General features: G+C 35.4%; 1 protein-coding gene across 2 annotated transcripts in view; it reads left to right on the top strand.

The window, feature by feature from the left end:
* The window catches only part of LOC120414843 (protein crumbs), a 122633-nt gene that overhangs the window by 102148 nt on the left and 3457 nt on the right, over nucleotides 1–17028 (top strand). For both annotated transcript variants that reach the window (XM_039576168.2, XM_039576166.2), the window contains 4 exons: nucleotides 10386–11557; nucleotides 11622–11749; nucleotides 14186–14430; nucleotides 14496–14667. In XM_039576168.2, the coding sequence (XP_039432102.1) occupies nucleotides 10386–11557; nucleotides 11622–11749; nucleotides 14186–14430; nucleotides 14496–14667 (1717 nt within the window). The remainder of the gene's footprint in view (nucleotides 1–10385; nucleotides 11558–11621; nucleotides 11750–14185; nucleotides 14431–14495; nucleotides 14668–17028) is intronic.

The following is a 17028-nucleotide window of genomic DNA, read 5'->3' as shown; positions in this document are numbered from 1 at the left end:
ACAAAACGTCCCGCCCGTGTGGATCAATCGGACCGCGCACTGGACTCACAATCCAGAGGTCGCCGGTTCGAATCCCGCGGCGGGCGCTCTAAAATTCTATGTGTAAATATGGGTATTCGGCGCCGTCGCTCCGTGCCATACTTTCATACACTTAGGAGCTCAGGGCGGCGAAGTCCTTGTAGATAAAAAGGAAGACACTAGTGGTTGGTACTAGCAATGGTGGCCGACAGCTATAAAGTCAACTTCGTTTTCGGTGACACAAAAATGTTATGTAAAAGTTTTAAAATTTGTGTCTTAAGAATTTATGTTTAAATTGCTTCAGTTTATTTAAAAAAAAGAGGAGCCTCTCTTTAAAAAAAAAGCTGCATTTGTTTAATTAATTTCATAATGAGGTCACAGAACTCGAATTTGAGAAACGAAATAATGCGTTAATATTGTGTCCATTATTCGAATATCTAAGAAACCGTCGGATAATCGAATTTCGGATAATCAAAACTTTGGATAATCGAATTTCGGATAATCGAAACTTCGGTTAATCGAGGCTTCGGATAATCGAGTTATAAACTGTATTTATCTCGAGCTTGGATTATCCGAAGTTGGATTATCCAAAGGTTTCAAAGGAGCTTCGGATAATCGGACCACAACAAACTTTTTTTTTTCAAATCGAATTCTGCAAATTCAACTTCAGTTGAATTGATATTTCTCATATTTGCTCCCTTTTTAATTTACAATGTCCACACTAAAAAAACGAAAGTAAAATTCTACTAGGAACACATATACTCGTCTCAGAGACAAGAAACATTTGATTTTTTGTTGAACTGTGTTATTCGAAGATTAGATCATACGAAGTGTAATTTTTCCGAGGACGTTGGATAATCGAGTTTGTTTAATCGAGATTATTGACCATTTTTTGATCACTTTATGCAATCGATCGAATATGCAAATTTAAAAAAAACTGTTTTTTTAATAAAGTGCAACACTAAAAATGTACGAAGATACAATTTTCGGATGAAAAGCCAATATTAAATATGGGTAATTCTCTACCAACTCACACGAAATCGGGAAAAGTTGCCCCGACCCCTCTTCGATTTGCGTGAAACTTTGTCCTAAGGGGTAAACTTTGTCCCTGATCACGAATCCGAGGTCCGTTTTTTGATATTTCGTGACGGAGGGGCGGTACGACCCCTTCCATTTTTGAACATGCGAAAAAAGAGATGTTTTTCAATAATTTGCAGCCTGAAACGGTGATGAGATAGAAATTTGGTGTCAAAGGGACTTTTATGTAAAATTAGACGCCCGATTTGATGGTGTACTCAGAATTCCGAAAAAAACGTATTTTTCATCGAAAAAAACACTAAAAAAGTTTTAAAAATTCTCCCATTTTCCGTTACTCGACTGTAAAAAATGTTGGAACATGTCATTTTATGGGAAATTTAATGTACTTTTCGAATCTACATTGACCCAGAAGGGTCATTTTTTCATTTAGAACAAAATTTTTCATTTTAAAATTTCGTGTTTTTTCTAACTTTGCAGGGTTATTTTTTAGAGTGTAACAATGTTCTACAAAGTTGTAGAGCAGACAATTACAAAATTTTTGATATATAGACATAAGTGGTTTGCCAGTAAACATCACGAGTTATCGCGATTTTACGAAAAAAAGTTTTGAAAAAGTTACTTTTTGCGTTTCTCTTTGTTTCGTCGTCCGTGTCTGTCGCGGGTGACAATGAACGGCCATGATCGATGACGACCAACTTTTTCAAAACTTTTTTTCGTAAAATCGCGATAACTCGTGATGTTTATGAGCAAACCCCTTATGTCTTTATATCAATTTTTTTGTAATTGTCTGCTCTACAACTTTGTAGAACATTGTTACACTCTAAAAAATAACCCTGCGAAGTTAGAAAAAACACGAAATTTTAAAATGAAAAATTTTGTTCTAAATGAAAAAATGACCCTTCTGGGTCAATGTAGATTCGAAAAGTACATTAAATTTCCCATAAAATGACATGTTCTAAAAATTTTTACAGTCGAGTAACGGAAAATGGGAGAATTTTTAAAACTTTTTTAGTGTTTTTTTCGATGAAAAATACGTTTTTTCGGAATTCTGAGTACGCCATCAAATCGGGCGTCTAATTTTACATAAAAGTCTCTTTGACACCAAATTTCTATCTCATCACCGTTTCAGGCTGCAAATTATTGAAAAACACCTCTTTTTTTGCATGTTCAAAAATGGAAGGGGTCGTACCGCCCCTCCGTCACGAGATATCAAAAAACGGACCTCGGATTCGTGATCAGGGACAAAAGTTACCCCTTAGGACAAAGTTTCACGCAAATCGAAGAGGGGTCGGGGCAACTGCTGTGTGAGTTGTTAAACTCCGAAAAATCTAAAAAAAAATATCCTGCTTTCTATTCATTATACCTTTCAATGTAGAAAATTTAACCAAGAGAGCAACTCTCATTCAACTTGATTCCTCAAATTTCTTCTGAGTTGCATTGTTATTTTGATTTGGTTAACCGCGGTGGAAATCCACCAAAGCATCTACCGGTGGATACTTTGTTACAGTTTGTTACACAGTGAAAAATCATGGAAGTATTACAGTATTACACAGGGCCGTGTACAAGGGGGGGGGTTTTAGGGGTTTAACCCCCCCCTGGCAAATTAAGTTAGTTACACCCCACGCGCCCCTCGGCCCGAAGGGCCGATTTTTTTTTAGCTCTGTTGCTAAAATGCCAAAGAGATTTTTTTTTCAAATCGATATGAAAAATTTGACTGGAGGCGCCCCTATGACTAAAACATTTTTATGAAAATTATGATAATTTAACTGGAGGCGCCCCTAAGACTTATTTTTTTTCAATACGAATATGCAATATAAAAATTTGACTGGAGGCGCCTCTACGTCTTAAAAAAATCATGCAAATTCTCGAAATGAAATATTGAATGGAGGCGCCCCTACGACTTGAAAAAAATCATATTAACTTTTTTATAAAAATTGACTGAAGGCGCCCTTATGACTTGAAAAAACATGAAAATTCTCGATATAAAAAAATTGACTTGAGGCGCCCCTATGACTACCACATTTTTATGAAAGTTTAACTGGACGCGTCCCTTAGACTTAATTATTTTCAATACGAATATGCAATATAAAAATATGACTGGAGGCGCCCCTACGTCTTAAAAAAATCATGCAAATTCTCGAAATGAAATATTGAATGGAGGCGCCCCTACGACTTTAAAAAAATCATATTAATTTTATTATAATTGACTGGAGGCGCCCTTATGACTTGAAAAAACCATGAAAATTCTCGATATAAAAAAATTGACTGGAGGCGCCCCTATGACTACCACATTTTTATGAAAATTTAACTGAACGCGCCCCTTAGACTTAATTTCTTTCAATACGAATATGCAATATAAAAATTTGACTGTAGGCGCCCCTACGACTGTAAAAAAAATCATACAAATTTTGTTATGAAAATTTGACTGGAGGCGCCCTTATTACTTAAAAAAATCATGCAAATTCTCGATATGTAAAAAATTTGACTGAAGGCGCCCCTATGACTAAAACATTTTTATGAAAATTATGAAAATTTAACTGGAGGCGACCCTAAGACTTATTTTTTTTCAATACGAATATGCAATATAAAAAATTGACTGGAAGCGCCCTTACGACTTAAAAAAATCATGCAAATTCTCGATATGAAAAATTAAATATAGGCGCCCATACGACTTTAAAAAATCATACAAATTTTGTTATGAAAATTTGACTGGAGGCACCCTTATGACTTAAAAAAATCTTGCAAATTATCGATATGAAAAATTTGACTGCAGGCGCCCCTATGACTAAAACCTTTTCATGAAAATTATGAAAATTTAATTAGAGGCGCCCCTAAGACTTAATTTTTTTCAGTACGAATATGCAATATAAAAATTTGACTGGAGGCGCCTCTACGTCTTAAAAAAATCATGCAAATTCTCGAAATGAAATATTGAATGGAGGCGCCCCTACGACTTTAAAAAAATCATATTAATTTTATTATAATTGACTGGAGGCGCCCTTATGACTTGAAAAAACCATGAAAAATCTCGATATAAAAAAAATGACTGGAGGCGCCCCTATGACTACCACATTTTTATGAAAATTTAACTGAACGCGCCCCTTAGACTTAATTTCTTTCAATACGAATATGCAATATAAAAATATGACTGGAGGCGCCCCTACGACTGTAAAAAAAATCATACAAATTTTGTTATGAAAATTTGACTGGAGGCGCCCTTATTACTTAAAAAAATCATGCAAATTCTCGATATGTAAAAAATTTGACTGAAGGCGCCCCTATGACTAAAACATTTTTATGAAAATTATGAAAATTTAACTGGAGGCGACCCTAAGACTTATTTTTTTTCAATACGAATATGCAATATAAAAAATTGACTGGAAGCGCCCTTACGACTTAAAAAAATCATGCAAATTCTCGATATGAAAAATTAAATATAGGCGCCCATACGACTTTAAAAAATCATACAAATTTTGTTATGAAAATTTGACTGGAGGCACCCTTATGACTTAAAAAAATCTTGCAAATTATCGATATGAAAAATTTGACTGCAGGCGCCCCTATGACTAAAACCTTTTCATGAAAATTATGAAAATTTAATTAGAGGCGCCCCTAAGACTTAATTTTTTTCAGTACGAATATGCAATATAAAAATTTGACTGGAGGCGCCTCTACGTCTTAAAAAAATCATGCAAATTCTCGAAATGAAATATTGAATGGAGGCGCCCCTACGACTTTAAAAAAATCATATTAATTTTATTATAATTGACTGGAGGCGCCCTTATGACTTGAAAAAACCATGAAAAATCTCGATATAAAAAAAATGACTGGAGGCGCCCCTATGACTACCACATTTTTATGAAAATTTAACTGAACGCGCCCCTTAGACTTAATTTCTTTCAATACGAATATGCAATATAAAAATTTGACTGTAGGCGCCCCTACGACTTTAAAAAAATCATACAAATTTTGTTATGAAAATTTGACTGGAGGCGCCCTTATTACTTAAAAAAATCATGCAAATTCTCGATATGTAAAAAATTTGACTGAAGGCGCCCCTATGACTACCACATTTTTATGAAAATTATGAAAATTTAACTGGAGGCGACCCTAAGACTTATTTTTTTTCAATACGAATATGCAATATAAAAAATTGACTGGAAGCGCCCTTACGACTTAAAAAAATCATGCAAATTCTCGATTTGAAAAATTAAATACAGGCGCCCATACGACTTTAAAAAATCATACAAATTTTGTTATGAAAATTAGACTGGAGGCACCCTTATGACTTAAAAAAATCTTGCAAATTATCGATATGAAAAATTTGACTGCAGGCGCCCCTATGACTAAAACCTTTTCATGAAAATTATGAAAATTTAATTGGAGGCGCCCCTAAGACTTAATTTTTTTCAGTACGAATATGCCATATAAAAATTTGACTAGAGGCGCCCCTACGACTTAAAAAAACATACAAATTTTATAATGAAAATTTGACTAGAGGCGCTCTTATGACTTAAAAAAATCATACCAATTCTTATATTGAAAATTTGACCTATGACTATGAATGAAACATTTTTATGAAAATTCTCAATATGAAAATTTAACTGGAGGCGCCCCTACGACCTAATTTTTTTAAACATATTCTCAACATTAAAGATTTGACTGGAGGCGCCCCTTAGAATTAAAAAAATCATGCGAATTCTTGATATGAAAAATTGACTGAAAGCGCCCCTATGAATTATTTTTTTTAAATACAAATTCCCAATGTAAAAATAGGACTGAAGACGCCCCTACGACTTTAAAGGCATATGCTCGATATGGCAACTTGGATTGAGGCGCCCTTATGACTTAAAAAAAATCATACAAATTCTTTTTATGAAAATTTATTTGGTGCCGCCCCTACGACTTAATTTTTTTAAACAAATTCTCAATATTGAAAATTTGACAGGAGGCGACTTAAAAAATCATGAAAATTTTCGCTATGAAAAATTTAATGAATGCGTCCCTACGACTTTGAAAAAATCATACAATTTCTTATTATGAAAAAATGACTGGAGGCGCCCTATGACTTAAACATTTTTATGAAAATTCTCGATATGAAAATTGAATTGAAGGCGCCCCTACGACCTAACAAAATCATGCAAATTCTCGAAATGAAAAATTGATTGGAGGCTCCACTACGACTTTAAAAAAATCATACAAATTTTATTATGAAAATTTGACTGGAGGCGCCCTTATGACTTAAAAAATCATGCAAATTCTCGATATGAAAAAATTGACTGGAGGCGTCCCTTTGACTTAAACATTTTTATGAAAATCATGAAAATTTAACTGGAGGCCTACGACTTTATTTTTTTTAAATAAAAGTTCACAATATAGAAACTTGACTGGAGGTCCCTTTTAACTTAAAAATATCATTCAAATTCTCCATATGAAATATTGAATGGAGGCGCCCCTACGACATTAAAAAAATATATTAATTATATTTTAAAAAATGACTGGAGGCTTGAAAAAAACATGAAAATTCTCGATATTAAAATTTGGTTGTAGGCGCCTCTATGACAAAAACATTTTTATGAAAATTCTTGATATGAAAATTGAATTGGAGGCGCCCCTACGACTTAAAAAAATCATGCAAATTCACGATATAAAAAATTGAATGGAGGCTCCCCTACGACTTCAAAAAATTCATACATTCTCGATATGAAAAATTTTACTGGAGACGCCCCTATGACTAAAAATTTTTTATGAAAATTATGAAAATTTTACTGGAGGCGCCCCTACGATTTAATTTTTTCCAATTCAAATTCTCAATATAAAATTTTGACTGGAGACGCCCTAACGACTTAAAAAAATCAGGCCAACTTTCGATATGAAAAAATGAATGGAGGCTCTCTTTTGACTCAAAAAAAATCATACAAATTCTTTTTATGAAAATGTGACCTATGATAATTATGAATGAAACATTTTTATGAAAATTCTCAATACGAAAATTTAACTGGAGGCGCCACTATGACGTAAACATTTTTATGTAAATTCTCAATATGTAAGTTTTACTGGAGGCGCCCTTATGAGTGGGGAAAAAAATTGGTAAAAATATTGAAAAAAAAGTTGAATAATCAGTGCCCAAATCAGCTTAAAAATGATAAAAATATTTTAAACATAAGATTTTACTGGAACCGCTATTATGACAAAATTAAAACATTCAACAAAAAAAAGTTTGACTATCGACGCCCCTCTAGCAACATAAAGACTGTTTAATAAGAGCAAAACAAAGTTTGGCGTACGGTAACATAAAAAAATAAAAATTCTGTTTAGCGTTCTAGCTACAACAACTTTTTGCGCCGGTTGGCAAACTTTGTTTGACTAATTTTGAATAGTCTTTATAGCTTGAGGAGCGCCGATAGTCAAACAATTTTATCAACAAAACGCCGCTGGTAAAATCCTATTTTTAAAATATTTATCTTTGATCTTTTTTTATGTTGCTCTACTTTTTTCATTTTTTTATTTTGTCATGAGGCCACCTGTAGTGAAATTTTATTTTCAAAAAGTTAGTCAAATTGTTTTATTTAAAAAAAATTATTTCATCACAAGGCGCAACTTTTTATCATTTTTATGTTGCTTAAGCTAACTTTTTTTTGATTATTTTTTTTACGTGTTGTGAAACTTTCTTTGAAATCTAATTTTCAAAATATTTTCATCATTTCTATGGTGCTATTCAGGCGTTGATAGTATTTTTTTTAATATGTTAATTATTTTATCATTTTTTAAATTTTGTTTATGAGAGAGGTGCCTTTTCGGAACATTTTCTGGGGTAAATCGAAATATATCTTTGTTTCCTGTAGCAACTTTGTTACTTTTTATCGATTTTCTAGGACGTTTCTTCAGAAAAGTCAAGGAATCGATAGAAATATATTCAAAATTATCTTTTTTAATTTTTTATACTCAAAAAATCTGTTACAAATGTTTGACCCAAAAATGAAGTTTCTTATCTAATTTTTCAAATTTTCAGAAAATTCCGTCCAAAGATACAAAATTTCATACGTTTACATACCCATTCCAGCCCTCAAAATTGTATGGAGACTTGCATGAAAAAACAAATGATGCAAAATTGCTTCTTTTGACATAGGGAATGCAAAGAAAAGTCGATTGAAAACCAGTAGTTTCCGAGTTATGATCAGTTGAACACTTTCAGTTTATCCAGCTACAACCCAACCCCACCTCTAGGCGGGGTTCGATCTAATAATTAGCCAAACATCTTTTTTTTTACCAATTTTCGACATTTAAAAAGCATTGGAAAGGTGAACTCTTAAAATTTGTTTTTTTTTTAGGGTTGAACGTGTGACTTGTTTTATTTGACTTTACCAATGTAAATTTTTCTTGGCTGTGTTTTTCACTAATATTTTCTGTACTTTTTTTTCTATTGTTTCAGACTATACCTCTAAGCATTTTTTAACAATTTAAATGATAATGGTTTGTTCTAGAGTAAAAAAATTAAAAACATACAAAAAAATAATGAAAAATAATGAAAAATTGGCTGTAAAAACATGACAAATTAGGTGCTAGAATAGGCCAAATACTACCAAAAACAAATATCAACTAAACAAGATAAATGCAAATATTAAAACTATAAATGAAACAAAAACAACAAAAAACAAGAGACGTAAACTTTTTCGTAGAACAAAAGTTGCTCAAAATGTCAAGGGAAAAATTTAAAAAAAATCGAAAAAAATTGGGCAGCAAAGGGTTAACTCTTAGAAAAAATCAAGTTCATCGATTTGATTTCTTTGAGATTGTGTATCTCAGAAACAAATTGCTCGATTTGAAAGTTTCAGAGAGAAAATTGTACAAAATTTTCTTGAAAAGAAACCAAAATAAATTGAAAATGCAGTCCTAAAATTAGCTTTAACCTGAAAACGGTACATTTTGTTAACAAAATTGCTTCAACAATTTTTGTCCACTTTTACGTTTTTTTTCTTCAAAAAAATCATATCTCCTAAACCAGATGAATAATATGACCGGCCCCAGAATTGTATGGACATTTGTATAGAAAAACGAATTATGCAATTGTGCTTCTTTTGACATATGGAATGCATGGTGCATGGCAAAGTTTCATCCAAATCAAAAAAATGAAAAGCTAAAAATCGTGAAAAAAATTTGCGAAATCGTTGAGAACTACTCTTAATATTTAAAAAAAAAACTTATGAAAACTTGTTTTGAGCAATTACCGCTACACTTCTTCACTAAAACCCCGTTTTACGCTCCACAAGTGAACGGCCCATGCCTCTTCCGATTTACGCCAAAACTCTCATTTGCGCAAAAATCTCAAATTCGCTCAAACTCCGAATTAACGCCCCCTCCTTCATGGTGCTATTCAACACGATTTGCAGCACCAATTCAAAAAGTGTAGTCTCCTGTTGCACCAATGTAAAATATATAAAAACGAAGTTGACTTTATATCTGTCGGCCGGTACTAGACCAACCACTGTCTTCCTTTTAACTACAAGGACTTCGCCGCCCTATTTGAGTAAGGCACAGAGCGACGGCGCCGGATACCCATATTTACACTTAGAAGTTTAGAGCGTCCGCCGCGGGATTCGAACCAGCAAAATATATGTAAAATATACCAAAGTATTATTTATTGAGTTTAAAGATTGACTGTTAGCGCCCTTTCGCAATCTAAACAAGCACCCCATGCGCCCCTTTCGAGAAAACCCTCCCCTTTCGAAAATCCTGTGCACGGCCCTGGTATTACATGTCAGAGAAAAATGTGTAATTTTACCTCTTAAAAATGTGTAAATTCACTACTATTTCATTGTTTCGTCACTTATCCAGTCTAAATTGAGGTAATATTACATCATATAAAAGGAAATATTACATCTTCAAATTTTACAACTTCCATAATTGCATATTTGTTACTGTGAAATTCAGTAATAAAGTTCATTATTGTTCATCATACTACGGATATTCGGTAAAATTTTGTTCATTTTGGCAGATGGTTTACCGACCTAAACTACATATACCGATTTTTCAACTACCGAATTCGAAAAAAATAAATGTGTAAATACTTGATTTAAATTTTAAGGAATTCTTTTTATATTCTTAGAACCATTGGAACATGCTTAATGAATTGCTGAAGAAACAGTTTGAAATGGGTTTTGATATTCAAAAGATTGTTCAAATTTTCCAATTGCCCGTTCCTTTTTCCTTGTTTGTTGTTTGTACTTAACTCTTTCTACAGATTTTTTTCCTATAGGACTTATAAGATCTTATAAGACCCTTACAAATTACAGCGCTCTTACCTAATCTTTTTCCTCCCCCCATCACAGCTGCACCTGCCCGCGCGGCTACAAGGGCAAGTTCTGCCAGGAGATCCAGTTCTGCGAGCTGCAAAAGTGCCCCCAGCACGCGACCTGCCAAAATCTGGACACGGGCTACGAGTGCATCTCCAATATGACCTTCCACGACGACAACGAACCGCTGCGGTACTCGTTCAACCCGGGTTCGGCGGAGTTGCTGCACCACCGTCAGACGGCCTCCGGCAAGGACAACATCATGGACACGATCGAGATCTCGTACCGGACCAAGTTCGGGGGGACGCTGCTGAGCGTGCAGGACAGCGACATGTACTTTGAGATATCGACGATCATGAAGCTGGTGACGGTTTCGTGGCGGTTGTCGTCGGAGCTGCCCGAGCAGTATCGGTTCCAGTACGACGAGGACGATAACTATGGGTGGCATACGGTGTTTGTGCGGGTGACCTCGAATGGGAAGTTGGAAGCTGGGTGGAAGGGCTGGGAAACGGCGCTGGATCCGCAGCCGGCGATCTCGGTGACGATCGACTACATGGCTTATAAGCACTTATTCTCTGGAAAGTTCTTTATATATCTTGGGGGGACTTCGCCACTGGCACCGATCGACAACAACTCGATCGTGAACGGAGGAACCGATAAAGGATCGACGTTCAAGGGATGCTTGGGGGAGACTCGCGTAGGAGGTTACCTGTTGCCATTCTTCCCGCACGACGTGATCTACCCGGACACGTTCCACTTCACCGGCGCTCACTTCAACCTGAGTTCAGCCCAACCGGAAGAGGGTTGTATCCTGTGCTTCCAGCAGTCCTGTAAGAACGGAGGCATCTGCAGCAACCCGTCGGAGAAGTACGCTTGCGATTGCCCGGCCGGATACGAAAACGACGACTGCTCGCAGAACATCGACGAGTGCTTGACGGCGAACTGCACCAACAACTCGACCTGTATCGACGGCGTGGCGAGCTTCACCTGCCAGTGTTTGGAGGGGTACGAGGGCGAGCTGTGCGAGTTCGAGATCGACGAGTGCCGGTCGAACCCGTGCCGCAACGGGGGAACCTGTACCGATCGGATCGCCGGTTTTACCTGCGAGTGTACCGAGGAGTACGCCGGGCCGACCTGTGACGTGTTCCGGCTGGTGACCTGCGACAACCAGCCATGCAAGAACGGGTCGACCTGCAATGACGGGTTTAGTAAGTTGGGCGGAAAGTGGTTCTTGTTTTGAGGTTGTACTAAAATGTTGACTCTTTCTTGCAGATTCAACGACGGGCAACAACTTCACGTGCTCCTGCAAGCCCGGCTTTTCCGGACCGCTGTGCGACATCCGGTTCTGCGACGTTGAACGGTGCCAAAACGATGCGATCTGCATGACTAATGACGAAGGGGTAAGTGACCTACATAACTCTTCCCCTATGAACATTATTCTCTTATGACCTGGATTACTTTTCCTCAATAAAAATTTTGAATAAAAATGCCACAGTGACCTACGTATCTATACTTCTATAAACATTTAAACCAAATTTTACCAAAATTCTACAAAGAATGGGAATGACCTACATATCTCTACCCCAATAAAATTGAACAAATTTTTTACTAAAATCCCAAAGTGATTCCAAGTACCCTATTTAACTTTACCCCTATAAAACGTACTAAAATAAAACAGAGATCTCAAATGACCTCCCAATTACTTCTATCAAAATGGAAATTGCTTTGTACTAAAATCCCAAAGTTATTCCAAGTGAGCTACTTAACTCTGTCCCTATATTAATTTTCCTAAAATTATACTAAAATAAAACAGCCCAATTGACCTCTTGATCTCCATCACGAAAAATGTATTAAATTGTTACTAAAAACTCAAAGTTAACTTAAGTGACCTACTTCACTTCACCTTTAAAAAAAATCATAATGTGAACTAAATATAAAAGTCTTGATAAAAGTGATCCAATGTAACATTCCAAGAACTGTTCTAAATTAGTACAAAAATCTCAATTATATTTAAAGTGGCTCACGTAACTCCACCTCTGTGAAAACTGTTCTGAATTTGAACTAAATAAAACAGTGATCCAAAGTGACCTCACAAAAACTGTACTAAATTAGTACTAAAAATTCAAAGATATTTCATGTGACCTACGTAACTTCCTCTTTATGAAAACTATTCTGAATTTCAACTAAATTAAACAATGATCCAAAATGACCTCACAAAAACTGTACTAAATTGGTACTAAAAACTCAAAGTTATTTCAAGTGGCCTGCGTAACTCCACCTCTATGCAAACTGTTTTCAATTTGAACTAAATAAAACAGTGATCCAAAGTGAACTCACAAAAGCTGTACTAAAACTGTTTTTATTTTTGAACTAAATTGGTACTAAAATCTAAAATTCCAGTGACCTACTTAACTCTACCCCCATTAAAATTGAACGAAATGAGTGGTTCTAAAAATAATCAGAGAGCTCAAATGTTGCAGGTCACCTTCACTACCTTCATGAAAATTGTGCTGAATTTGTACTAAAATCTCAAAGTTATTTTAAATAGCCTACCTATGAAAAAAAAATCATGAAACAGTAATCCATAATGAGATTCGAATTACCGTCTTAACCTTCATCCAACCTTCTACAAACTTCAACAACAAAGCTATTTCAAGACCCCTTATGACTATTTTTTTTTTAATTTGATTCAAAGTGACCAATTACCTTAATAAAAATTTAACTTCTATCATACCTTCAGGTTTTCTGACTAGTAATTAAGTAATAAAAAAATACTTAATTTATACTAAATATCTGAAGTTATTTCAAACAGCCTACAAAACTAAAGCCTTATGGAAATTGTTCTTATTTTGTTCTAAATCAAACATTGATCCAAGGTCACACCTTCTAATTACTCGCATAAAAATTGTGCTTCATTTATACTTCAATCCCACCTTCAATAATTTGATAAAAATGAACTAAATTAGTCGAAAATTCCTCAAGTTTTATCAAATAGCTTACATAACAAAATACTTATTGAAATTGTTCTAATTTTGTACTAAATTAAAGCATAGTGACAAAGTGAACTTCCAATTACCTTCATGAAGATTGTACAAAATTTATTCTAAAATCCCAAAGTTGTTTCAAATAGCCTTAATTATCGCTTAAAAGTTGTACTAAATTTATACTTCAATCTTTCAAACTACCTTCCAAAAAAAGCAATAAATTTGTACTAAATTCCATAAGTTATTTCAAACAGCCAACATAACTGAAGCTTTATAAAAATTGTTCTAATTTTGTACTAATCTAAACAGTCATCCAAAGTGATCTCTCAATTACCCTTCTACAAATGAACTAAATTTATACTTCGATCCCACAGTGATTCCATTGGGCCTATGTGTCTACCCATAAATAAAATACCCATGTTGCAACTAAAAACCCACAGTGATATCTCCCATCGATCTACATTATACATTGTTCTGAATGTGAACTTTAACTGATAGTGATCCCAAGTAACCTACATAACTCTACCTTTCAATAACCTTTAAAAACTTTTATTACAAATTCCCTTATGAAAGTTGTACTTAATTAAAAATAAGGATAGCAAATTACCACCATATCACTAAAATAAACATTGGACTAAATTTGTACTAAAATCCCAAAGTTGTTCAAAGTTACCTACGTATCTCTACCCCTACAAAAATTACATTGAAATCCCACAGTTGAAATCTCAACGATTTACTTAAAAATATGTTCTAAATTTGTACCAAAATCCCACAGTTATCCCAAGTGACCTACATATCTGCACCCCTGAAAAAAAATGCTGTTCTAAAATTGTACTAATCCCCCTCCAACAGATCCCGATCTGCCTGTGCAACTCGGGCTACACCGGCCGGCTGTGCGAGATCGAGGTGAACGAGTGCGAATCGGCTCCGTGCCAGAACGGGGGCCAGTGCGACGACTTTATCAACGGGTACCGCTGCAACTGTACCGGCACCGGCTTCGAGGGGCGCAACTGCGAGCTGGACATTGACGAGTGCATCGCGGAACCGATCAATTGTGGCGGCCGCGGGGAGTGCATCAACACGAGGGGGTCGTTTAGGTGAGTCGTAAATTCTAAACCGCAATTCAATTATCAAACCGCACATTTGACGTTTCTCGCCCCAGGTGCCGCTGTAACCAGGGCATGTGCGGCAAGGAGTGCGCCCAGGCCGACCCGTGCATCGCGGTGCCCAACATCTGCGAGAACGGTGGCATCTGCATCGAGGACTGCGACCGGGAGCACCGGTACAAGTGCAACTGCACGGTCGGCTTCATCGGCGTCAACTGCTCCGAACAGGTAAGCTGGTGTGAGCTGGGATGTGCCGCGCTGTGTAACATAACCATTGGGAAGGCAAACGCTTCTAACGCTACCCGCTGCAACACTCACAAATCATCGTCATAATGCAATCAATCGCCAAATCTTTTTTTTTCCACATTATAGGCTGATGGCACAAGGGTCACTGAAATACATTTCCTGGATTCGGTCTACTACTATGTCGATAAGATTGTGGGGAGTGTTTTTTTCTTCTTGTAACATAAAAACCAAAAAACTTTTACGCTTATCTCATGCACACGAATAATTCCGGCACATGTATATGGTTTTTACGATTTTATTTTGCATGATCTTTTCTTACTAACGACAATTGTAGTTTGGATTTAAATGAAGGATTCCAGGCAAGGGTCACTTACTAACACAATGCATGACATAGAAAAGTAAACCTTAAAATATGTTAAATTTGGGGACAACGATAAAGGATATAGATGACGGGAAATTTTGATGCTCCACTTTTTCAAGAGGGTAAGGTAAATTCTCCATAAGTAAGTTTCACTTGGAGCAGAACAGTTTCTTTAACGACCGTTTTAAGTCTTACTTAAGCTCCCACGGTAATGTGAATTGAATTTTTTCATGTCAATCCAATGGACGGGGGATCTAACTCCGCTGTGAACTCCTTTATATTTCAGTCATTTCAGAATTCAATGAGACCACAACGTTTTCATTGAGAGCAGCTGGAAATAAAACCAGGAACCATTCGCCACGATTACTTCGTGTTTGTGTACGAAAAGCCGAATAAGAAAATGAGTAACTTTATAGTTGTATGTTAAAATTAACAGAGGGCTTTATGACCCTTTTCTGCGTTTAGTTTTTTTTCCAAAACGAACTGTTTTATGCCACATAACAATTTTGTTTTCCATACAGGTCATGTTGGTAACCTGATATTGAATAGGTATTTTATAACGATTAGAAAATGAGGTTATTTTCTGGGTGATAGTTTTAAACCCTCTTTTCGGTTTAAAGTATTACAACTGTTTGATCAAGCGATCACCTGTGAACTGGACCAAGCTGCCGGCGGATATGAAAATTATTCATTCATTACCTTTCATTCATTCTTTTCGGTCAAAAGTATTACAATCATTCCCGATAAAGGTTTCAGAGTAATTATCTACGTTTTCGCAAATTGAATTTTCTTTGTATTTTTTGTTTGTTTGAATGAAGCTATGTCCATTAGACTGGCTCGTCGTTATATGGAAAATTTAAAGAATGATCAAATCAAACCAGAACAATTTGTTTATGCCTTCCCGAGCAGGGGTAAATAACATGGGAATACCAAATTTTGGTATTACTTGGGCAAATAACAGGGACCAAAATGTGCCCTTGGTTGCCCAGTAATAGATGGTAAAGTACAATGAAATCATATCAAAGTCTTGTATGTGGAAGGGCACAACAATACCAAACCATGTTATTCCAAGGGTAAAATAATACCTCAAAATAAAACCATTTCAATACCAAGTTGAGGTCTTCTGGATTTTTTGACATTGCTTGAATACCAAAACTTGGTATTGCCATGGTTTTATTTTTAGGTATTCCCGCGCCCTTGGAAAATCAGATTTTGGTATTCCTGTGGTCTTCCACATACATGATTTTGGTATGATTTCATGGTATTTTACCATCTATTTCTGGTCAACCAAGAGCACATTTTGGTCGCTGGTATTTGCACAAGTAATACCATAATTTGGTATTTTCATACAATTTTTAGTGCAGCAGTTGCAGTTAATAAAAAAACGGAAATGATCCATATGCGACAGCCAAATCTACTCACCTGATGATTCCATGTTGTTCTAAGTGATATTCTTCACCACATCGAATGCATTTGTCATTGATGAACGGCCTGTGCTTGAAGTTCTTGAAGCTTCTGAAAAATAACAAGATTGAAAAATAAGTGTTATTAAAATGAAACTGGATTGAAATTCACCAAAATTCAATAATCTGTCGATTGACTCGTTTTTCAAAGTATTTTGTTATCCCGACTTAAAGAAATTTCAAAGATTTAAAAAAAATCTTAGTGGGTATATAAAAAAAAAATAAAATCAGCTTTAACATTTTTGGGTTTCAAGTCATTTTAGCGCAAAATTAATTATCTCGTCAAAATTTATTAAAAAAAAATCCCATAGTTTCAGAGGAATTTGATGAAACACTTCAATACCAAAATAATACCAAAATGTGCCATCCTGACTTAGAAAATTTTCCACAATTTCAAGTCATTTCTTTAAGGGGTATATCAAAAATGTTTAAAATCAAGTTTGAAATTTCCGGTTTTCAATGAAAGCATTCGCTTTGAGACATCATTTTAGCACAAAATTAATTATTTTGTCAATATTG

This window comes from Culex pipiens, chromosome 3 (genome assembly GCF_016801865.2).
Source record: "Culex pipiens pallens isolate TS chromosome 3, TS_CPP_V2, whole genome shotgun sequence".
Lineage (NCBI taxonomy): Eukaryota > Metazoa > Arthropoda > Insecta > Diptera > Culicidae > Culex > Culex pipiens.
This window is presented reverse-complemented; position numbering and strand designations above follow the sequence as displayed.